The 24,815-nt window shown below is 33.7% G+C and overlaps 3 protein-coding genes across 4 annotated transcripts; 1 reads left to right on the forward strand and 2 right to left on the reverse strand.

Annotated features, from left to right (window-relative positions):
* Nucleotides 1-979: 979 nt before the first annotated feature.
* On the forward strand, nucleotides 980-4,589 carry LOC131595472 (uncharacterized). Of its 2 annotated transcripts, none has more exons than XM_058867821.1 (8): nucleotides 980-1,141; nucleotides 1,650-1,865; nucleotides 1,956-2,096; nucleotides 3,022-3,130; nucleotides 3,299-3,360; nucleotides 3,486-3,589; nucleotides 3,895-4,005; nucleotides 4,313-4,589. In XM_058867821.1, exons 2-7 carry the CDS (start codon nucleotides 1,773-1,775, stop codon nucleotides 4,001-4,003), a joined length of 618 nt encoding a protein of 205 aa, XP_058723804.1. In that variant the 5' UTR covers nucleotides 980-1,141; nucleotides 1,650-1,772; the 3' UTR covers nucleotides 4,004-4,005; nucleotides 4,313-4,589. The 2 variants fall into 2 exon arrangements, with proteins under 2 accessions (XP_058723804.1, XP_058723806.1); XM_058867823.1 differs by having other exon boundaries at nucleotides 4,320-4,589.
* A 1,153-nt stretch (nucleotides 4,590-5,742) lies between these two features.
* LOC131595473 (uncharacterized) lies at nucleotides 5,743-6,506 on the reverse strand. Its single transcript, XM_058867824.1, has one exon. The coding sequence runs from the start codon at nucleotides 6,417-6,419 to the stop codon at nucleotides 5,940-5,942; it is 480 nt and encodes a 159-aa protein (XP_058723807.1). The 5' UTR covers nucleotides 6,420-6,506; the 3' UTR covers nucleotides 5,743-5,939.
* Nucleotides 6,507-18,746: 12,240 nt separating this feature from the next.
* LOC131595474 (uncharacterized) lies at nucleotides 18,747-23,447 on the reverse strand. The gene is made up of 9 exons (XM_058867825.1): nucleotides 22,970-23,447; nucleotides 22,735-22,796; nucleotides 21,678-21,732; nucleotides 20,322-20,420; nucleotides 20,033-20,119; nucleotides 19,726-19,842; nucleotides 19,403-19,495; nucleotides 19,282-19,312; nucleotides 18,747-19,182 (listed from the first exon to the last, which is right to left on the reverse strand). The coding sequence occupies exons 1-9, from the start codon at nucleotides 23,063-23,065 to the stop codon at nucleotides 18,995-18,997; spliced, it is 828 nt and encodes a 275-aa protein (XP_058723808.1). The 5' UTR covers nucleotides 23,066-23,447; the 3' UTR covers nucleotides 18,747-18,994.
* Nucleotides 23,448-24,815: the final 1,368 nt, after the last annotated feature.

Genomic DNA, 24,815 nt, shown 5'->3' on the forward strand with positions numbered 1-24,815 from the left:
ATTCCAACCCTTTTTATTTTATTTAAAAAAACCTAACCTGACTTAAATATATTCATGATATAAATACTTTTTATTCTAATATTTATAAATAATTTTAGTAGTAAATACAATTATTTAAATTATATATATATATATATATATATATATATATATATATATATATATATATATATATATATATATATATATATATATATATATATATATATGAAACTAAAATACTACACAATAGTTAACTATTTGCTCTGTTTGATACATAGATATAGATATGTATTTATTTTTTTAATTATTTGTAACATTGAAAATCTAATAAAATTAATTTCATTTTCACAATTTAATAAGACATGGCAATAAAACCCAGACTCACGGGTACCCATCCGAACCCGTCCCGAAGTTGACGGGGAAAACCCATTTTGACTGGGTTTGGGTTCGGGTTTGGGTTTTCCCTGATTAGAAAACATGGGGATGGGTCGGGTAATGGGGACACTAGTACCCACCCCGAACCCGCCCCGTTTATTTCAATATGTACATTATTATTTATATTTAATAATTTGATTTGTATTTATTATTTTAAATATTTGAAATATATGTATGAAATTTTTTGAGATTATGTTTTATTTTGTTATTTAAAATGTAATTTGATTTTTGAAAAAGTAAATATTTTTATTAAAAAAATTGATTTTATGAAATACATGGTGGCGGGGCGGGGATACCCGAACCCGTTAAGGACGGGTTTGGGTTTTAATTCCCCATCCCCGTTTGGGTTTGGGGCGGGTAACGGAGATTCATTGGAGATTTGAATTTGGGTTTGGGGAGGTAAAAACCGTCCCGACCCGCCCCGTTGCCATGCCTAGATTTAAATCATATTCAAAATTAATTTTTAAAAAACTTTTACAGTACTCAAAACCCAATTCAACCATCAATACTTATAGAAATATTAGAAGTAAAAGTTATTATGTGATTAAAAATTTTAAGAAAAGTATTTTTAAACCACGAAAATGTTTATGCTTATTTTTCTTACATTACGGGTTGCAAAAAATATAGACTGAGAAACTAAATCGCACAACTTCGATCCGATTCCACCGTACCGTGTCTTTCTTCAACCACCATCTATCGCCGTCCGTTCCCACCGTAGACACCGGTAAACCTAATTCCGCCTCTCTCTTCTGCAGTATTTTCTTTTCTTTCATACTTCCCTGATCTGTTGCAACTGAATTGATTCTATCGAATTGCCACTGTTTCCGACGGTACCACTTTCCGATTCGGTTCTTTCATCACTTTTACTGTTTTCAACCTCTATCTCTCAAGTATATGAAAATTCGCGATTCGTTTTTCAGTATCTGTATCATGCATGTATTATAGTTAGGCTTGTTAATGTTTGAATGAAGTGACCTTAAGATCTAGCGGAGCATTGATCGATGCTTCTAGCGATTCAGAAATTACTTGATTGATATGATAATTTGAAAATGATAGAAAAATAAACTCCTTTTGTTGTGACTTGTGATAATGTTTTTCGATCAGATTTGTACATTGCCGCATTGAACATTGGAAATTTCTGATGCAACTATTAAATTGAAATTAGTGTGTTTCGAATTAGAGGCAGTCTTATTTGAGAAATTTTACCCATTTTATTCGGTTTTTCTGTACAGGAATTCAGTATTATACCGATGAAATTGTGAATCCATGAATAGTGCTTGAGCTTTTAAGTAATATGGCATGAGCTTCATGTTCCTCTATCCTTGAAGGTTTAGCTAACATAAACAGGATAAAGGATGTTTTCATTATTTTATGGACTTTGGCAGTACATGTTCAGCAAGTTAGAACTTCATGTACTCATTTTAGGGATTGACAAGGCTGGCAAAACGGTAAAACTTATTTAATCGCGTATTTTTTGAGAAACTACTGAGCTTTGTTGTGTGGCTTTGAATTGCTGTATAATGAATCATTTTTTGTAGACTTTGCTTGAGAAGATGAAGTCGGTGTACACGAATGTAGAAGGTCTTCCTCCGGATCGAATTGTTCCAACTGTGGGATTGAATATTGGTCGTATTGAAGTGGCAAATAGAAAACTTGTGTTCTGGGACCTGGGAGGACAGGTATCTCAGAAATAAATAGGCAATACTCATGTTTGTGAATTCTGTAATTATGATATTAGGACGGATTGTTAATTTGATTTGCGAAATTATTTTGTTCACCGACTCTAGCTTTGTGAGCTGCTTGTCAAAATCATTCCGGTCTAGAACTTTGATAGCTAATATGTTTAACATCTGCATAGTTCTTGAGGTTTAATTTTTCATGCTTCTTTATAAAATCAAAATGCAATTGTTGAAAGAACAAGAAAAAATTTTCTTCTCAAAACATTCCTTGGGAAAGCTACTCTACTAAACTAACTATTTTTTTAATGGCACTAAACTACCTGGTTTAGTGTCTGTTTTCTATTGTATTATTTTATATTCAACATACGAGAACGGTTACTTTATTTATGGTTACTTATATGAACTGCTAATTAAACTAATGTAATTTGGTCTATCAATTTTACCCTTTTTATAACTGAAACTTGAGTTTTATTGTTTCAATTGGCAATGCTGAAGGAGATTTTGTAATTGAAGAATTAGTCTAATAATTAATATGCATGGACAATTGATTCAGTACTTCATTTTTAACTCTGAAACTTGAGTTTTATTGTTTCAATTGGCAATGCTGAAGGTGAGTTTGTAATTGAAGAATTAGTCTAATAATTAATATGCATGGACAATTGATTCAGTACTTCATTTTTAACTCTGAAACTTGAGTTTTATTGTTTCAATTGGCAATGCTGAAGGTGAGTTTGTAATTGAAGAATTAGTCTAATAATTAATATGCATGGACAATTGATTCAGTACTTCATTTTTAACTGTAAGCCTAGCAGGAATAGAATGTATTATTTGATGCAAATCTCATACTTGACCGTCTTTATATTGATCTTGCTATTATGTCCATTTTCATATAATAAGATGTTAATTTAATTTCCCCACTTATCAGCTTGGTCTTCGCTCAATCTGGGAGAAATATTATGAAGAGGCACATGCTGTAGTATTTGTTGTAGATGCATCTTGTCCCTCACGATTTGAAGATTCAAAGTCTGCACTTGGTTAGTTAGTGAGACTTGATTTTAGTATCTGTAAATTACTAAATGTGTACTTTAAGGAGTTGGCTTGCAGTTGCAATAGTACTAGATATGTTGAAACTTTCAACATATCTAGTACTATTACTCAACCAAACAGCACCATGATAAGTTAATAACTGATTTGCTTACCAGAAAAGGTGCTTCGACATGAGGATCTCAAAGGAGCCCCTCTTTTGATTTTGGCAAACAAGCAAGTGAGTGTACCTATTCTCTTCCCGTTCTATAAGACAAATGTTTGGTTTCCTTATTTTTTTTTGCCCTCTTTGGTTTGTGTATCAACACAGTGATGGCAGCATGCTTGACATTTTTGTTATTGCAGGATCTTCCTGAAGCAGTATCATCTGAAGAGCTTGCTCGGTATCTAGATTTAAAAAAGCTGGATGAAAGAGTTTACATGTTTGAAGCTGTGTCAGCATATGATGGGTAAGTGAGAGAGGTTGTATAAACTTTTCAAATCTTAACTTGTGAAGATCCATTTCCATTTTATTTTCAATAAGGATCGAGATATCTAATGTAAGGGAAAGGTGAAATAAGACACTTTGCCTATGAACAATAAGTTGGATTGAAATGGGCAGTTAGGCATTAGAATGAATTGGGGCTTTTGAGCATTGGGAGGGCACAGACCCTTGAAGTTCTGTGTTATTGTTCTGTAATCTAAGGGATTCTTCCCTATTTCATTATATATATTACAATTCCAGTTCTTATCACTTTTCTTTGAAATGTTGCAGGCTGGGGATCAGGGAAAGTGCAGAATGGCTAGTGGAAGTGATGGAGAGAAGCAAGAGGACTGAAATGTTGAGATTACGGGCAGGTGCAATGGGTCCAGGTTCTGCCTAAAGGTCGTGACATTAACTTAAAGCACTACTCCATTCATTAATAGCTTTGTATATCTAAATTGGAAAGTACATGATTAGAAGTCACTACGATGAAAAAGGAAACGAACAACTTTGTGTTACACTTATCTGAGCCTTGAAATTTAGTCATGCAGTATCTCATACAGCAAGTTTTCTTCAGACATGCCCTATATACTCAATCTGTCAAGTGTTTGGGCTGGAGGATTTTCTGCTTCTGCCTCCTTGCAACCTTTTGTCAATTCGAGATTTAAATTTCCTATTTGAATAAATTTATTTACTTTCCTTTCTGTAGCATACAGATCCAGGTAGTGATGTGGCATTATGTAAAATACAAGTTATGCATATAAACTTGGGGTAGCTGAACTTTTGTTAAAGAAGTCTGGTGGAGGAGCTACATAATGTTTGAGTATTATTAGTATTTTGGTAAAAAAAAGATTGATTTCCAATGTACTATGCTTGAGGGAAATTTTTTGCATATAGTTTAACCCTGTATCAAACGTAACCACAGGACAGTCTGTAAAAGCAGTGTCTGAAACTTCATTTATTATATCAGTTACAATTTTATCTTATTTTGTTGGATTCCTAAAAACATGGAAATATAGGTTGATTTATTTATAACTTTTTCATATAGATTTATTTTTAATTTAATAAGTGTAATAGAAGAACAATCTCAGCAGGGATGTTCTCAGAACGACATCTCATTGGAGAGAGACACTCCCCTTAAATGGATATATGCGGGTACATCAAATATCATCCCCAAACTACATCACTCTGAAGTTTTCTTTATTCTTTTTTATCTTAGTTTTTTTTAATTACCCTTTCATGGATATTGATGGGGAAGTAGAGTTTTTCTGCAGTTGCTACATTGTTGGGAAAAAACATGGCCGAAGATAGGAGATGAATCGGACTTTAGGGTTCATCTAACTTTTTAATTCATTTGCAAAAAGGATGGTAGGATAGGATGGGAGGAGGTAGTGTTAATTTTAATGACCTCTTGGATTTTAACTACCTTCCCTCCAAAACATAACTAATAATAATGGGTTACAAGCTGTGGCGGGAGCTGGCCTGTAGGTGAAAGTTTTGGTCTATTGGCGAAGCCTTTAAATCTAAGTGTGCACCTTTAAGGCGGGTTTTTCTCTGACTTTAAATGAATTCCTTGCTAGTGCACAGTGAGATTGATTCTCTTGAATTAGTCGATATTCAGATTAGGTTGGATATCAAGTTTTTAAAAATAAAAATAGAAAAAATTTAATCCCCACTAGTGATATTGGTTTCCTTGAATTAGTCGATCGTCAAATTAGGTTGAATATCAAGTTTTTAAAAATAAAAATAGAAAAAATTTAATCCCCATTAGTGATATTGGTTTCCTTGAATTAGTTAGTCGTTAGATTAGGTTGGATGTCAAGTTTTCATAAATAAAAATAGAAAAAACTAATTTACAAAAATTAATGTTAGTCTCGTGTAGGGATGTCTGAAAAGTATGAAAATGAGTAAACTTTGATAACTTGTCAAGCTCTAGTTCCCTACTAGGATGGCCTTGAATCTGTCCAATTTAGGAGTCCCAGTTATGAAAGTCCAGCACACCGACATTGTTTTTTTTGTTAAACAATACATGAACAATGAAATTGAAAAGTAACAACTAGAACCCTATATCAGTAAACACATTCATCATCTTATATCGATATGATTAATAATTCAAAACATATTCTAAATAACTAATGCTAATCAATGTAATTACATGTGGCCTTTATTACATCTCTAAGAAAATTCATACAATAAAACAATCAAACATGACAATGGATAGGTATGTTCACCAATTCACAACACACCCAACAAAAGAAAACACAAAATCAAGAAATGAAACTGTTATTTCCCACCCATAACAAACAATGTAGACTAGAGTTACATTATATTAAAATTCAGCATAAATCAGGTCTAGTTCTCTTACAAACCGAAATGCAACCCTTATGTTGATCCCTCAAGATCCTAATCTCACAACACTCCCTCAAATCCTCAAGACTCACATACTGTTGTTTCACCATCCTCAAAGAATCACCCCCTACATCATGAATCCATATATAAGGTTGACAAGTCTCATCATAGTAATACAACAAACTCTTCAATCCCGCATCATTGCTTCCACTTCTCCCTGGCATATAAGCCTTATATATCCCTTTACTCTTCACTCTCTTAGAACACCCTGGCTTCAAAATATGAACCTTCTTCAGTATTGATCCTACCCTTATCTGCAATTCCACTGGCCTATCACTGAAGTTCCAAATCCTTGTGCCTAATCCATATTGTGTCTGATCATAGCAGCTATCAAAGCAACCACCAAAAGATAGAAGATTCAAACCTCTCATTTTTCCCATGAGAGACTCCAAATGCTTCTTAGTCATCTTAATGTTGCCACAAAAGTTTGTGATATAGAAGCTTCATTTATATATCTATCTATATATAAGTCTCATCAAGTCATTCATGTCCTTGTAATAAAGATGAGTTATTTGGCAATATGTCAATAAGAATTAAAATATTGTAGGAGTTTAAAGTATTTAATAATTATGCACCAATCATATCTTATCACATACGTATGTATATGTATGTATTATGGATTTTTGAATAATATATATTATGACATATACTAGTAGGATGAGTATGATGGTAATTTATAGTATTATAAATGCGTGCATATTTAATTTGCAATATTAACGTGTCTCGTTAAGCCAACTCAATTGATAGTTGTGTAACAATATATGATCTTAAAATGTGAGTTTGAATTTGTAACATTTCACTTATTCATCTTTAAAATGTGAAATTTCAACCACTAATTTTTTTTGAAAGCCACTAAATTATTAGACTCAAAAAATTTCATGAAAGGCAAATATTTGTCATTTTTTATAAATTTTAATAAATTGTTCTTATATCATTTTTTTAATCAAATTATAAATACATAATAAAGTTATCAAACTAATTTTTTTAAATAATTTGAACTCTTTCTTGTGGGTCACTCTAGTTGTTGGTAAGTGTTTTCTGCTGTTATGATCATAAAAGAAAATAAAACAAATTATGTAGAGACGTACACTTCACAAGCCTCACTATAATAGAATAATTCTTTTCCCTTCCATTAAGGAAATGGTAGGGCCTAATGAACCCTCAAATTTCAACACAAGAAAACAGTGGAAAAGTTTATCTACACTGACAAAACTTAAAAAATTACTAAGAAAATGGATTTTCCTTTGATTCTCTGGGGTAGGAAAAGATGCTATTGGCACCCCATATAAAGGGATTCATTCATATATTCATGATGAGGTAGCATATGATGTTGCCTCACCTTTTATTCAATTCAAGTTTCAAAATAAATAACTTTCCCCTCCAATAAGAAATGCGTTTCCTTTTCTTTGGTAAGCATTGAGCTCCTAAACTTTTTGGAATAAACTATGGCCTAGAATGAGTTTCTTTAGAACAAATTAGTGAATATAACGGTTTAAATTACAATAAAATTATAAATATTTTTATATACAAATGGAGTGAGGGCAAACGGTTGGTTGGTTTAGGGTTCGATTTCTGACGGTAATAAGTAAATTGTTGGTTTAGTATTCGATCTCGACAATTTGGTCTAAAGTTTGATCTTTGTTGGTAATATGAAAACTATTGGTCTAATTTTCGATCTCTAACAATAATATGCAATAACAATAATATGCAATAATATGTAAGTGGTTGGTTTAGGATTCAATCTTTGTCGATAATATGTAAATTATTGGTTTATTGTTCAATCTCTAACAACAATATTTTCGCTAAAATGGACACATGTGAATGTGAATAATAACTAAAAAAACATAGTTTAACCTTCAATAGTATAATGTATGAAATGAAATAAGATCATGGTTGATATGAATTACTACACATAGAACAGAGGAAAGTCCAGAACATAGATATTTATTCTTATATGCATCTTGTGTGTGTGATATGAAATTTTCTATTCTAATTAACGGGAGAAAAAAAGGTGAATCAGAAAAAAAGGTGAATTAAAACTGTTGTTTATCAAGTAGGACAAATCTTATTGGCATCCAACGACAACCCATCTCTTTTGTCGTGACCTACTCCCCACTATAGACAATTGCATAGTGGCCCAATTACACAATATTTTCTGCACATGTAACTCTTGTCTCACACCACCAACCTTTCCTTTCTTTAAATTTTGCATTTATCATTTGTGTTAATAAAAACTTAACATTGAAAATAGATGGTTTCACTTAGACTATTAAGATAAAGGAATTTTTATGACACTAGAACACAAAGTCCCAAAATGGCGTAGGGTTGGAATTGGAACTTAGGCACGTACAAGTGGGTTCGTTATTTAATGTAACCTAGTATATGATTGGGTGGTGACGACACTATAATAATTCGTTAAGAACCAACATGTGAATCAACAGTGCCACATGTATGCAACTTGGTTGAAGTCAAATTCACAAATCACTTTCACACTATTCCTATCACAATAAATGTCATTTTAGTAAAGAAAATATTTTAAAATAAATGTTTTTTTTATCCATATTAGAGTAATGCTAACATTAGCATTAGTTATAGTCTCAAGACTCAATCCTAACAGCTTGAATGTATACAAAATCTGCAATAGCAGGTCAATTGTTACTCATATAAAAGTAACGTAGTTGTAGTTTGTTGTAATTAACTTTTTCATAGATAAAAAATTAGTTAGAAACAGAAATAAAAATTAATCATAACTACCTCTATTAATTCTCTAATCTAACATGGTATCAAATGGCTAGATCACGATCTAAGGCCTGACCATGACTAAAGCACGACATTCATTGCAATTGCCGCCGTCTTTTGCTCGTACATCCACTGTTTTGGCACCGACACTCTCAAATTCCACTAAAGAATCTAGTCGTATTCAGTTCTCACTCAAAATCACGTAGAAGCTTGATGAGAAGAAATTTCATCTATGATGACAACATATCGAACCATACATCAATACGCATAAACTCACTGAATTCGTAATTTGCACTCGAATTCCACTACAGTTTGTGAATGATGAAGTTTGTAATTCTGGTAATGTGAATTCTGAATACTCTCGCTGGCTGCAGAAAGATCAGATTCTTCTCTCTTGGCTTTAATTAACACTTTCGAATGAAATCCTCTTCTGTGTTTTTGGTTGTACTCATGTGCATCAGCTTTGGGATCGCTTATTCAACTATTTTAAAAAAATAAACATGTTGAGAGCCAGGAAATTTCGTGTAGAGCTTTGTGCCTTATCACTCGATAATTCATTTGTTCAAGAGTATATGCTCAATGTTCGTACCATTGATAATTCCTTAGTCTCCATCGAAGATCCAATCCCTGCATCCCATCACATAGATGTAATTCTTGAAGGCTTACCTTTAGAATTTTATCATATAGTTTCAGTCGTTGAAAGAGTTAATCCCTCAAACTTACCATGCATATTGTCCTCCTTCAAATGCCTCTCTCCCACATCTCCATATCACTCTCTATGTCTCATCACTCCCAACTATAATTACCAGACCAATTGATCCTCTTCCACTTGAGTCATCTCAGTCACCACATGTTTCCTCTAGTCACGACTCACTTGACTTAGCTCAACTCTGCCAAAAGACAACCTCTTCAAGTGAAACACCCAATGGGTCAGTCTCCTTATCTAAAAACACGTCTCATCATTTTGTTCAATCCAGAAATTCAAGTCATGTTCAACCAACTAACTCTAGTATATCCATTGATCTGAACTCCGTTGGGTCAAGTCCTACCTTTGAATCTCCTAACACCTCTTCCTCTTCATCTAGCCTTCTGCTTATCCCACCTAAAGTATCCATGTTCTAAATAGAATAAGGAGTTATTCACCTAATTGATGATATTCGAAAATTGTATTAGATACAATTGGAATGAGCTCCTACCTAAATAATTGAGTTTTGTGTAATCAACCTAACGCTGACTTAAAACAAAGTGAAATATGGATCTCGATCCACTAGGAAATCTTCCAACGGGATTTTCTGAATCAAATGATAAGGATCATTTGGTTTGAGTAAAATAGAGGGAGCATATTTAATTAAAGGCTTAATTAAATATTTTGTTTTTAATGATACTTATATTGTCACATTTTCCATAAGAGATTACCATGTCAACCAACACCTCTAACAACATTTTGCGATTGATCCTTGACAAAGAAAAAATGTCTGGGACAAATTTTCTGGATTGGAACCGAAACCCGAGGATTGTCCTCAAACATGATAAAAAGTTGCTTGTCTTAGAGACACTTGTTCCTGAAGAGGAACATCCTAGTTCTAATCCTAAGGCTGAAAGAGATACTTATAAGAAGCATGTTGATGATGTCAATGAAACTTCTTGCCTCATGCTGGCTACCATGAACTCGGAGTTACAGAAGCAGCATGAGAACATGGAAATGTTTGATATGATCCAACATTTGAAGATGCTTTATCAAGAGAAATCCATGCATGAGAGGTTTGAAGCTTCAAAAGCCCTTTTTAAAGGCAAGTTAGCTAAGGGAACCCCTGTAGGTCCCCATGTACTCAAGATGATTAGGTTCGGGGAGAACCATGAAAGGTTGGGGTTTCCCCTTGTAAAGGAACTTACAACTAATGTGATCTTGAAATCGTAGAGAGAGATCTTCAGTCAATTTTTCCTCAATTTCAACATGAATGATATGGACAAAAGTATTCCAGAACTATTAAGCATGTTAAGTGTAACACCCCTTTTATACCCCAAAATAAATAAGCATATAATCAGAGAATAAGCATACATATAATTCAAAAGGGCGTCACATCGACGTTTTCAAAAACTAAAAGCTTTTAAAAACCGACAGCATTTATCTGCAATATACAATACACCTGGTCATTTCAAATAACACTTCTCATTTAATCATAATTCACATAGAATATGCATTCACAGCGAAAAATACTAAATACTCATGTATCTCATAAAATGATTCATGTCCCATACCATGATCAAGTCTCAATAATCATCTCAACATAAAATAAAACATAAAATAAAACATAAAACAAAATATTTGGCTTAAAAGCCTCTCAACAGCAAGTAGCAAAATAACAAGTACTCAAATCAAACATAATACATAACCGAATGAAACATGAGTTCAAATGACTAGTCTACCCAGTGTTACATGACCAGAGCATTGACTCACTACCTAATCTTCAACAAAGGCGGAAGAAAACTCCGGCTAGATCATGCACGAGCTACTAACGCTAAAACCTGCATGTCGCCAAACGAGGGCAACATTAAAACTGAAGGGTGAGAATACGAATCATTATGAAGAAAGTATGATAAGATACAATGGTTAAATCAACAATTATAGGAATTTATCACACCTTGCCTAATCATGTAAAATAATACTAATCCATATATTCACATATATTAAGCATTCAACAAGTATCAAGAGTATGATATTCCAATTTCAATACTACATTTCCAACTATGCACACAACCACAATTATCACATATTCACACATTTAACCAAGTATGTATCCAAACATCACCCATTTCAATTATCAAACTCATACACATATCACAACTACATCAATTTCACATATTCAATTATCACATAACTCTAATGTGACTCAATGCAAGATATGTGACACTATGCATGTGGTACCGCAATGTGAACCCAAAGTTTCACCGCTTTCCGATTCAATATCTAGAATCCAAGCCACGCTTCCGATCCGGACAAGATCAAAGCCCATACGCCTAATCCATATCAAGGATTAACGTTTGCTACGTCTATTTCCAATCAAGGATCACCGTTTATCCCATGTGAACCCACAGTTTCACCGCTTCCACAATAAAGCCGACTATGCCATGAATGTATGTACAATTACCAACCAACTATTCAATTAAGATTATCTCATCAATCTTAACTTACCGCATACCAACAATAATTCAACTCTATGAATTATATATTCAATTGTACACAACATTCACAACACATTGATATCATTCCACATAATAGAAACAATATTCAATTATGATTCACATATACAATTAACACTAGTAAATCATACAATCTCATGTTAATGCATATTTTCCAAAATATAAACGAACACACGTTTTCACAACATCATTTAATCACTAGGATTCACGTCATACGGCTACCCACAGAGAACACTAACTCAATTTTTTGTTTTTCCGAAAAAAACTCGCATTTATGTTTTTGCGAAAAAATCAGTTTTTTTTCGAAAAAATACGATTTTTGGTTTTTTAAAATAACTCGATTTTTTTGTTTTTTCGGAAAAAAACTCGATATTTCAATTTTATGAAGAAACTCGATTTTTTATATTTTCAAATTTTATTATTTTTTTAAAAAAATAATTTAAACCATTTAAAGTATAAAATAAAAATAATCCGTTGGATTATCAAAATGTGTTGGATGGATTGGATCTATCCATGTATATAAATGGATGGATTTAATCCATCCATTAATTTATTTTTTATTTGGTGGATGGATTGGATGGATTTTTTGGTGGATGAATTGGATGGATTTTAGCTTAATGGATCCAATTGCCACCCCTAATCAAGATGAGCCTGTGACCTACCAAAAGGACATTACTAGTCCTAAGTTTGAGAAGTTGATAGAAGCCGTGAAATCTGAAATGGATTCCATGTACACAAACCGGGTTTAGAGCTTGGTAGAGCCTCCTGTAGGGGTTAATCCTATAGGATGCAAGTGGGTCTTCAAAAAAAAAGAATGACATGGATGGTAAGGTACATACCTATAACACAAGACTGGTTGCTAAAGGCTATAAGCAAAATCATGGATAGACTATGATGAAACCTTTTCACCAGTTGCAATGCTTAAATCTGTTCGGATTTTACTTGTTATCGCTGCATATCATGATTATGAGATATGGAATATGGATGTCAAGACTGCTTTCCTTAATGGGAATCTTCTTGAGGATGGGTACATGACACAACCTGAAGGATTTGACATACCAAAAGAAGCCCAAAAGATATGAAAGTTACTGCGATCAATCTATGGATTAAAGCAAGCTTCCAGAAGTTGGAATCTCCGCTTTGATGAAACAGTAAAACAATATGGATTCATCAAGAATGAAGATGAGCCATGTGTCTACAAGAAGGTTAGTGGGAGCATGATCGTCTTCTTGATATTATATGTAGATGACATATTACTCATTAGAAATGATGTCCCTACCTTGCAACAAGTAAAAACTTGGCTAGGGAAATTCTTTTCTATGAAGGACCTTGGTGAAACAGCTTATATATTAGGAATCAGGATCTATAGAGATAGATCGCAAAAACTGCTTGGCCTAAATCAGAGTACATACATAGATAAAGTGCTAAGTTGATTTAATATGCATGATTCCAAGAAAGGATTCATACCTATGCAACTTTGTCTATGTCTATCAAAAATACAATCCCCTTCAACTAAGGAAGAAAGGGATCGCATGAATAAGATTCCATATGCATTATCAATAGGACCTATCATGTATGCCATATTATGTACTCGATCAAATGTCTCGTATGCTTCAAGTGTAATGAGTAGGTACCAATCTGATCCCGGTGATGCTCATTGGGTAGCTATCAAGAATATCCTTAAGTACTTGAGAAGGACTAAGGACTCATTCTTGGTATATGGAGGTCAGGAAGAGCTTGCTATAATTGGATACACCGATGCTAGCTTTCAGACATATAAGGATGACTTTAGATCGCAATCTAGTTATGTGTTTTGCTTAAATGGTGGCGCTGTGAGCTTGAAAAGTTCAAAGCAGGATACAGTTGTTGATTCTACAACCAAAGCCGAGTGTATTGTTGCCTTAAATGCAACAAAGAAAGTTCTTTGAATCAAGAAGTTCTTTATGAACTTGGCATAGTCCATATCATTGTGGATTCCATTGATCTCTATTGTGATGACAATGGTGTGATCGCACAAGTTAAGGAGCCTGGATCTCACCGATGATCCAAACACATACTTAGGAAATATTATCTCATTCTAGAGATAATAGAAATTGTATATGTGAAGATATGTAGAGTACCAACACTTAACAATGTCACTGACCCACTAAGAAAGTCATGTGAGAAGTAGAAGCATGATGGTCATACTAGATCTTTTTGTATTAGATGTATGGCTAATTGGCTCTAATTCTAGCGGGATATTGTTGGTGTAAGCCCTAGAGGCCAATAGTTTTGTTACTTGTATCGTATTATTTATTAATAATTAAAAGGAATTTATTTATTATGTTTTTTTTTCAAAATAATAAAGTCCCTAGAATAGTTAATCCGTTTAATGAAATGTTAAGTGTGACTTAATTATGAGAATCATTAAACATAATGACATTATTGTCTAGCTTTATTGTAAAGTGGGATAACATTAAAGCATTAAGATTATTATGTAGATAGACTGATGATCATTTCTCATGGATCATGGATAAGGAGTTATCGAGTCTTGACATAAGTATGAATATTAGGAGTAATATTTATACTGGATTGACCCATTATGAGAATAATACATAGAAAGTTATGCAAAGTGTCATAAGTTATTCTCATAGTGATAGTGGTGTATACCCCATTCGACCTGAAACCACTATGGACCCTAGATGTAGAGTCGAGAACTTTATTGTTGATCAAATGTTGTCCATAACAGGATGACCATAAAGACAGTTGATGAGTACTCCACAAAGCATGATGAGGGACATGAGTGACCTAGATAGAATTTTCACATCATGTGTAACATGATAAATGTCTAAGGGGCCAATATTAAACTGGACAAGGGTGACACGGTCTATGCTTTGTGTTCAATATAGACATGAGGGCAAAATTGTACATAAAAGTTATCACGAAAAAGGTTTTGTCATATCACATGACATTTTCGTGACTTGGGTAGCAGTGATGTGTTACTAGATACCGCTCACTGTTTATTATGTTAAATGCATGACTTAAGTGAAATATATTAATGAGAGAGAATAAATAAGGAACACCGTAAGATACAATGTACTTGAGAGAATTATGAAACAACATAAGATACGGTGCACTTAAGTGAAATATGGAACATCATATAATATAATTATTATTATTATTATTATTTTATAATAGTTATAAAATATAATAATAATAAAATATGTTTATTAAAATAATAGTTATTATAATAATAATAATAATAATAATATGTGGTGTACTTAAGTTGGGTTTTTTAGTTTGCAGCCCACACAAGTGGTTCTATAAACACAACCCTTGTGCATAAGCTGTGTTACTTGATGAAATTAGGTTTGTGAAACTCTGGCCGTATTTCTCTCTTGTTCTCTCACTCAAAGTCTTCATTCGTAGTAGCTAGCATTCAGAGTGAAGGTTGTTTGTTCGTGTGGACTGAGTAGAGACGTTGTTCTTCACCAACACTCGTGATCAATCCTCAAATATTTGCTTCAAGTTGTTAATCACCATAAGAGGTAATTGTGCTTTCACTGATCATGTTCATTCATAAGGATCAACTAGAGAGAATTTTTTTATTTCCGCTGCGCATTGTATCACCATTTCTATCATGTGGACAAGGTGTGCCAATTCATGGTTCATCCTCTTGACTCTCGTTGGGTTGTTGCGAAAATGATCTTAAGATATCGCAAGGGCACAATTGACCATAGAATTCATCTTTCTCCTCTATCAACTACACCTCCACTAACTATTCAAGTCTTTTGTGATGTTGGTTGGACATGAGATCCTAATAATAGAAGAAGCACATATGGTGCAACAATCTACTTTGGCGACAATCTTATTTTCTGGTGATCCAAAAAGCAACATGTTGTTGCTAGATCCAACACTGAAATTGAATATAGGAGCCTTGCTCAAGCTACTACAGATCTTCATTGGGTTCAAACTCTTAAAGTTTTGTTCATTATTGCTAGAATTCCCATTATTCTATGTGATAATTAGTCTGTAGTGTTGGGTAAAAATCCTATTATAATTTCAAGAACCAAACACGTTGAGATAGACATTTTCATTGTCAGAGAAACAATCTTGGCCAAGCAACTTCAAGTCCTGCATATTCTTGACCAAGCCTTTTAGGGAGGGGTGTATTAGAATACGGCTAGCATTAACATTAGTTATAATCTCAAAACTGACTCATGTCACTTTGAGTGTAATGAGTTTGTGTGGAGAGGGGAATCGGGAAGGGGATGTATTAGAATAAAGCTAGTATTATCATTAATTATAATCTCAAGACGGACACATGTCACATTGAGTGTAATCAACTAATTACTCATAAAAGTAATCAACTGATTACTCAAAGGTTAATTAGAAACAGAAATGAAAAATCATTTCTAACTCTATCAATTCTCACAAATCTAACATTTTTTTTAAATGAGAAAATAGAAGACTCGTTTCCATTGTATTTTACATAAGATACACCTACATCCAAGGGGCAAATGAGTTGAATGACATGAAAGATTGGTGAATTTTTAATGAACCACTAAATTCGGGTAAAATTATCATTTTTCTTTTAATTATTGAGCTTTTGAAAATTATTCGTTTTCGGAAAAAAAAAAATTCAATAACCCTTTGATACTCTTCTACACCTAGCGCAATTTCATTTATGCCCCATAATTCTAGAGATACATATCAGAAAGCGCATTTTTTTGGAAAATTTGGTTTTTTTTCAGAGCTACATCTACAGAAGTATTTTAAATTGATAAACGGTGAGAAAAAAATCATAATAATTCAGTTCAGAGAATCTTCCATAACTACATCTACGGAACGTTTTAGCGCCATAATATTCCGTAGATATAGCTCCTGAACTTTCTGCTATATTTTGAACTTGCATGATCACTGCCCTATTGTTGTCTTTCTTCTTCAACACTCACCTTCACCAACCTAAAATACATACATCATCAATATCATTTTCACTCAAAAGCTTCAACTTTTTGGTGCAACAAATCAAGGGGAGCAAGAGAAGACTGAATTTCAGGTAAAGATTCATCTTTGTCCATTATATTGCTCACATTAATCATGAGGTTTTTGTAAACAAAAATGCAAACAAAAAAAGATAACGTTGCTTCTGTAGGTACGACTCCGGAACATGTTAAAGATGAACACGTTCTATAGGTACATCTCCGGAACATGTCTGTGCTATTTTTTAGAGCAGTTTTGTAATTTTGTGTTATTTTTGTTATTGTTTACAAATAGGTATAGTGCACCCTGATAATATCTCAAAAGAATCAATTTATACATATGATGTTTCTCCAAATGTTCAAGGGGTTGTCGTAAAGGCGGTAGATGTCGGTAGTGACTTCAATAACAAGCAAGAGTTTGAAAATGTGAGTGTCCTTTTAAAATTCATGGTTATATGTTGGCTACCAAGAAGTGAAAATTTAGTGTTATTTGTGGTTTGCATAACCATGATTTGTGTTCAAAGTTACAAGATCATCCTAGTGTATATCGGTTCAAACCGGAAGAGAAGGCATGTATTAGTGACATGACCTTGAATTTTGTCCAACAGAAAAATATACTTGCCACATTGAAACAGAAGGAATCTGACAATGTATCACAGGCAAGTGTACAACATCCGGTACTGCACTAACAAGGCGATTAGGAGAGATAGAAGTGAGATGCAACAACTGTTGAAATTGTTGAATGATAACAGTTACGTGTCTCGGTACTGAACTTGTGATGATGGAGTTACGATCCGAGATATTTTTCGAACTCATCCGGATTTGAAAAGTTGTTCAACACGTTCTCGACAATGCTCATTCTCGATTCTACCTACAAGACCAACAAGTATAGACTTCCATTATTTGAGATGGTTGGTGTTACATCTACCGAGAAGACATATGCCGTTGATTTTGCTTTTTTAGAGTGTGAAAAAAAGGACAATTTTACATGGGCATTAGATATCAACATTCTTTGGTATGTCGTAAGTGTCTCCTACTCCGACGACAAAACACTCAGGCGGACGTTCAAACTCAACGATTACACTTCGCTCGACGATATCCTTGACGAAATCCACTACCGCCTATCTTACGGAGACAAACGAAAGGTTGTGAAGCTCAACTATCGTTCATCTTCAATTGACAACGAAGGGAACGTCGTTTACAGCAACTTTGAGCTCGAGAACCGAGAGGATGTTTTGGCGATGTGGCGAACGTATTTCGAGTTTGAAGAAAAAATCCCGCTGAAATTGGTAGCGACGGTACAAAAAACGGTCAAGCAAATCTTAGAGATGTGCAAGCGTCCACCGGACTATTGAAATGTAATATTTAATTTTTTTGATGAAATCATCAATGTAATGCCGATTTTAATTTACGAATGTCGTTTTTGTCGTTGCAATGTTAATTTTCTGATTTTCTATTTATGGGTTTATTCGATCAATATACATATGGACAAATTCCGTATATGCATTTATAAAAAAAATTGATGTTGATTAAAAATAAATGCATCTAAAAATACATCTACAGAAATAAAGGGTATTTTTAAAAACGCACATGGTGCCTAAGGAACCCCAGGGGTGGAATGAGATTTTTTTTTTTAAAAACCTATGATGGATAGTGAAAGCCCAAATTCTAACTGTCTGAGACATGGGTGCACAACAGAAGATCCTGGTTTGATGATACTGTATACTTCGTCAGTTCCTTTTTATAAGCTTCTTTTGCCTTCAAAGTGCAAAAGAAATGCATATTAAAAGAAACTGTAAAAATCTAAAACACGAAGTCAAAACGCAGCAAGAGGGAAGTACAAAACGACGGAGAGCATCAGTAATCATTCATAATAGCATGAACTTTTTTGTCATAGTCAATAACATCATCTTGATGATAGGATTAAAAACTCCTGTCACAGACTATATTTCTAATCTTGGAACTGTACAAATCACAAATAAATAGGAGGAACTGGTGTAGCTATCTCTTGAACATCAATGGAAAGAGAAAAAAAAATCAACTATGAGGAGAGGAAGAAAGAATTTACACAAAAAATGGATTTACTTTTCATGATTGTCTTCATTAGAATCTATCTTAATTATGAGTGGTTGGTTAAGATGATCCGATGATTGTTCAGCAACAGTTGGTAACTCTGGTGAGGATGTAACCCCGTCGATATCTTCGTTTTCGGCCAAGGCTTTATCCAATGCAGACTTTGCAACTTTAGTAACACATATTATAAGAACCACTGCACACATAACCCAAAATAATCCAGTTTAGAGTATAGAACTTATTAATTAAAACATATGCGTTCAAAATGAAAAATAAGAAAAACAATGTAACTTACCTGATATTACGAGACCGATAATGATAAATGCCTGCATTGACAAGAGAACGAAAACAAGCATAAGACAAACTATAGTGCCTCAAAGATATTGAGATAAGTAATTTATGAAAGTGTCTCATACCCAACGAGTCTTGGAGAATTCGCTCCAACCATGCGTTACATCTGAAAGATCTTTAAGAGTTGTTCCGACATATACAAGTGCCAGTGTTATTGGCTGCAAAAGAAACAGTATCAAGCATTAACATACTGCAGTAATCAAGATAGCTTTCAAAGGTTTCAAGATCATCGCTAAGCCTATGCATCTTTCGGCAAAAAGCTAGCAAGAGTGGTTGCTAGAAGAAAGCCAATCAGGTCTAAACAACCTAGAAATTGTAAAGCACAATAGAAATTTATCATTAGGATAACTCCCGGATATATAATTGCTCTCAAGGGAGAAGAGGATACCATCATTCCTAACCAGGAAGCCAGCATGTATTCCACAAGTGAAACAGGAGTCACCGACAAGAGATAATTTAACATGTTAAACGGTAGCAGCGGGACAAGCCGGAGCAGTAATACAATCTGTAAGGACAAAATTCGAAAGAAAAAAAATCAAATGATAAAAAATAACCAGTAGGAATATTATTATACCAAGTCACGAGGAAACAAAATGAAGCAAAGATATATCGCAGTAATAGACTTCTTAAGCACTGACAATAAAGTCACAAAACAGACTCAATAATTTCAGGCTATCAATTAGAAGCCTACAAACCTTAAATCCAGATCTCCGTATTGCAATTGCCACTGATTTAAATTGAGGATAATCCTTTAACCTTGAAACAACAAATGGTCTTCCAATCTGTAAAATTTGACAAAGATTTTAATAAGTAAACTCACAGGACACAAAAAACTACACCATTATATAGAATAACAGGGATCATAAGGGACTCCAATTGAAATGAAAAGATAGCAAAATCATTTAGCTATTCAGCGGCAAGTAGTGGACCATAAACTTTGTATTATTTTGACAAAATTTGTAAATGTAAAACCTGAAAACTTACTGTTCTACCGAGAAGAAATGCAGCTCCTGCACCAACAGTTGCACCAATAGAATCGGCAACAAATCCCACTGGAAGCCCAAAAAGATAACCACCACCAAGCTGAAAAGGGAATATTGTAACAAGTAAAGAGATTGTAACTTGCTTTTACAAGCTTTCTTCTTAGTCAAGAGGTATTGTGATAGAGATGGGAAATAACAATCACAATTCACAACCAAAAAGTCATATCATGAAGAAAATCACAAAAAGTTATATGTAGAAATGAATAATTCATTAATTTGCAAGTCCTAGAATGGGGAAATTATATCCCTAATTACTTATTTTGCTCGCACCATTGATGCATGCTTCGTTATTTTTCCCTGCAGTAGAACTACTCATCCATTCCTGCTCTGTTCTCATTATTATTATTATTCAACCAGCAGCATACTTTATCAGAACAACAGATAAAGCACATTTAACATCTGAATCCTAATTGACATTGAGTTTTGTGTGATAAGAACCAGACATCATTGGAACAAGTACTTTTTTTGGATCAATTAATAATTTAGAAATGTCAGTGGTATATTTCAGGATCGACAGGTGTTATGTCAGTCATAGTTTCTGGTTATTTTTCATATTTCTTTTGACAATTTTAGGGGGCCAAAGAAGTCTGTGAGAGGCCAGGGAACATGAATAAGGAGAAACTATAAGTTCACAATACCCTATGGTGAGGAGGATCAAGGATAGGGATGAATAGGAGCAGTGGTCAGGTCAGTGATTCACACCCTCACCTTGGACGGGGTGCCAGATCTCAGCAACATGATGTTAGACCTCTTATTAGTAAACATTACGATAGGAAGCCTAGATGTTCAAATGGAATGGTCCGAACCAATTAGATGCTTATTATGCCATTAGTCAGCAGTAATGTTATTAAATAGTTACTGAATAAATAGAGAATTATTTATTTGGGATTGGATGGTTATTGAGCGGTTATGGGAGGGAGAGACCAAGCTCTCTAATTCTTGGATAGTTTTGCCTTGCAACAGTAGACTATCTCTTTCTTAGTTTATGTTATTTCCTAATTTGTTGTATTGTAAAAGAACTAACTCATAGACTGTTCTGAGATAACAGTCCAGAGATTGTTACAAATAAATTTGTGTTTACTAATTTTATTATTATAGATACCATTTACCAGTCCCTGACACATGATAACCCGTGATGAATTCAATTTTTGAATTTGAAGATGATACAATTATTTAACAATCCTAAGCAACGTTGCAGGCAGATATATTGCTAGTACTTGAGTAAAGAGTATCATTTCACAAAAATTAAACAACTTTTGCAAGAAATCTTAGGGTAACAATAAGTCTTAGTTCTTACAGTAAGAACTGAAGCTGGAACTGCCAGGACAGTCAAAGGAATGTAAGCAACAGCCCTGAAAATCACCAAAAATATATCGAGTTATGAATTGTGCCAACTAATAGATGTAACCCACAGCACTACAATTAAGAGAATCGTGCCAACTGATACATGCAACCTACAACACTACAATTAAAGAGAACTGTGCCAACTGATACATGTAAACCACAGCACATTTCAGTTACACTCCTGCTATACTTTTTGCAAAAAAAAAAAAGAAAATCTACGAAAGCATTTCCAAATATAGTACAAAACTATCAAGCATCATCAACACCCGTGGGCCGTGACAAAGGGACCTTAATCAATATAGTAAATTGTGGATCACAGAAAATAGCCATTAGTTCAAATTTCGCTACACTAGAGAGCCACAGCACCATAATAGCCGCTACTCAAAGATACTTTGTACTAAATAGTGTATCGCGGAACAATATATTGTTCAAATTTCACTACACAATAGCGCTTTAGCACCGCTAGAGCCGCTATTTTGACAACAATGGTACAATCTAAGGAACACTCAACTCAACATTCATAGAAATCAATAACTCTAATTCAAGCATACAGCAACATTTCAGGCCTTTCACTAGTAAGGCCAGAGGGTAATGAAGTTCTCCTAAGACACAAACTTATTTAATAAGCTTAGCAAAAAAAGAATAGCTCCCAATTGAAGATTGAATCGTTACACTTATCAATAGAAATAAACATATAACATGAAAACAAATAAGTCATCCTTCACCTAGCCAGCTTAACAACATCAAATATGGCATGACTTTTCAACACTACCAAAAAACCTAAATGATGTTATAACTATAACATTCTCTATGTTATATCCAGGAAAAACAATATCAAAGCTCTAGCAACACATATTACTAAGCTAATAAGCTACTATGCAACAAATAATAACTTCATCAATTGCAGTTATTTAAACCTACACAAATTAAAACAATCTCTCACAACAATGAGACTCCAAAACTTACAATAAAAAAACCATTTTTAGAGCTAAAAATGAAAACTAACTTACAAAACAAGTGGACCCCATCGCCCAAGATCACGATCAACCCATATTAAGAAGTCCTTCATCATCTGCATATTTCAAAAACCAAGAAACACAAATCCAATTAAGGGCAATGCTTATATGAAAATCTAAAAATCTACACAATCACCAACCCTTAAAATTAACAATTCAACCTAAAAAATTGAAAAGACCCAGAAGCAAAATGAACAAAACAATAAAAAGGGTGTAAGAAAAAAGAGACCTTTTCAATAGGAAGAGTGAAACACGCGGCAATAACAGCAGCAAGAAGGAGAAGAAGAAGAGTGATCCTGAAGGCAGAAGCCCAGGAAAAAGCCATGGTGATTCTCCGACGCCAAGGTCGACACTCCTCGTCGTCGTCGTTCAAATCAAGGGAAGGTTGCTTCAACGAAGAACGAGCCCTCAATCCTCCAAGATTTGCCAGGTTTGAGAATTTCTATAAATATTGTTTTTTTCTTAATTGCAGTGTTTTTATTCTTTCTTTCAAAGTTTTAGGCCATGAAATTGAATTGGGGTTTCTAGGGATTTGAAATTGTTGCAGAAAGATGAAATTTTTAAGGAAAGAGGGTTTCGGAGAAGAAGAAGATGAAGCAGATCGGAAAAGGATGGTTTTGTAATTTCCTTACGCGTTGTTTCCACTCTAACATGTGCATTCAACCGACAATGCTTGGAATGGATATTGGATTTGATTGAGATTGCAAACTTGGCTATTAAGGTATTAAGTGATTATTACAAAAACATATAATTAAAGTTAATTGTGAATATTTTAGGTTAAATTTTAAATATTGATTTTTTAATATCATTTGTAATCAACTGTTCAAGGGTTGTAACAAATGAAAATTATTTAAGGTGATTTTTACATACATGTTTAATTACATTTTACTAAGTAAAGTACAATTCTAATAAATCTTGAAAGGATAGTTTAAATTGTGGCCAAAATGTTCTTTTACATTTTTCAAGTTTAGAAGAAATGCTTCTTCCAACAAGTTGATTTGGTTATAGTTGTCAAGGAGTTACAATGTTAAGTGACACAATTGTGTGTCAATATGAATGTCATATTATATAGTGTTTTGACAAATAGATAAAATAATAAAACATGTGTGTCAATATGAATGTCATATTATTCTAGTCTTTCATATTTATAAGATTAATACAACATCTAAGTTCATTTAAATGAGTTATAAAGATAAATTAAACATAAGACGAGATGTATGATCTCGCATCATACTCATAAGACTGATTGAAGTTCCAGTGTTTTTTAAAAATTTGATTGTGCACTTGGTTTTGATGTTTGTCTAAGTATGTTATGGGAAATTCAAAGTGAGTTACAATATTGAGAAGGACAAATGATCCCTCAATGAACTTATATCTCATTGTGTGCATGAGAAAGAGAGACTGAAGAGAGAGAAATTGAAGGTGCTCACTTGACTACTAACTCTCATAATAAAAGGAAGAAACTTGCAGGAAATTTTTCTCAAAATAAGAAGACTGAAGAACCTAATAAGTCTATTTGCTTCTTTTGCAAGAAGGTCGGGCACATTAAAAAGGATTGTCTCAAGTACGCCGCATGGGGTGAAAGTAAGGGTATTCTTCCCACTTTTGTATGTTATAAAATGAATTTTGTTTATGTACCAAAGAATATTTAGTGATAGATTCAGGTGCTACTACTCACGTTAATATGTTCAAGTAGGATTTCCTGTGTAGATGTCCATCAAGTGATGCTGAAAAATTTATCTATGCGAGCAATGGTAATAAAGTTGCAGTAGGGGCGATAAGGACTTTTAGATTATTATTATAAACAGTTATTTTTATTGAGTAACAAAACATGTACCCGCGAGTATTCACCCGAACCTGCCACAAAGTTTACGGGGAAAACCCGTTTTGACTGAGTTTGGGTTTGGGTTTTCCCCGATTACAAAATATGATGATGGGTCGGGTAATGGGGACACTAGTACCCGCACCCGAACCCACTCCGTTTATTTCATTATGTATATTATTATTTATTTTTTAATTTAGAATATTAAATATGTGGCCAAAGTTTTAATATTTTGATTTGTATTTATTATTTA

This window comes from Vicia villosa, linkage group LG4, assembly GCF_029867415.1.
Source record: "Vicia villosa cultivar HV-30 ecotype Madison, WI linkage group LG4, Vvil1.0, whole genome shotgun sequence".
NCBI classification, from domain to species: domain Eukaryota; kingdom Viridiplantae; phylum Streptophyta; class Magnoliopsida; order Fabales; family Fabaceae; genus Vicia; species Vicia villosa.

Bases quoted from the DNA above. Each gene is read 5' to 3' on its own strand.
- LOC131595472 (XM_058867821.1), top strand. From the start codon at position 1,773: ATGTTTTCATTATTTTATGGACTTTGGCAGTACATGTTCAGCAAGTTA. The intron at 1,866-1,955 runs GTAAAACTTATT...CATTTTTTGTAG, and splicing joins TTGACAAGGCTGGCAAAACG to ACTTTGCTTGAGAAGATGAA. The intron at 3,361-3,485 runs GTGAGTGTACCT...TTGTTATTGCAG, and splicing joins TGATTTTGGCAAACAAGCAA to GATCTTCCTGAAGCAGTATC.
- LOC131595473 (XM_058867824.1), bottom strand. From the start codon at position 6,419: ATGACTAAGAAGCATTTGGAGTCTCTCATGGGAAAAATGAGAGGTTTG.
- LOC131595474 (XM_058867825.1), bottom strand. From the start codon at position 23,065: ATGGCTTTTTCCTGGGCTTCTGCCTTCAGGATCACTCTTCTTCTTCTC. The intron at 19,843-20,032 runs GTTTGTAGGCTT...TTGTCCTTACAG, and splicing joins TACGGAGATCTGGATTTAAG to ATTGTATTACTGCTCCGGCT. The intron at 19,183-19,281 runs GTAAGTTACATT...TTATGTGTGCAG, and splicing joins TATCGGTCTCGTAATATCAG to TGGTTCTTATAATATGTGTT.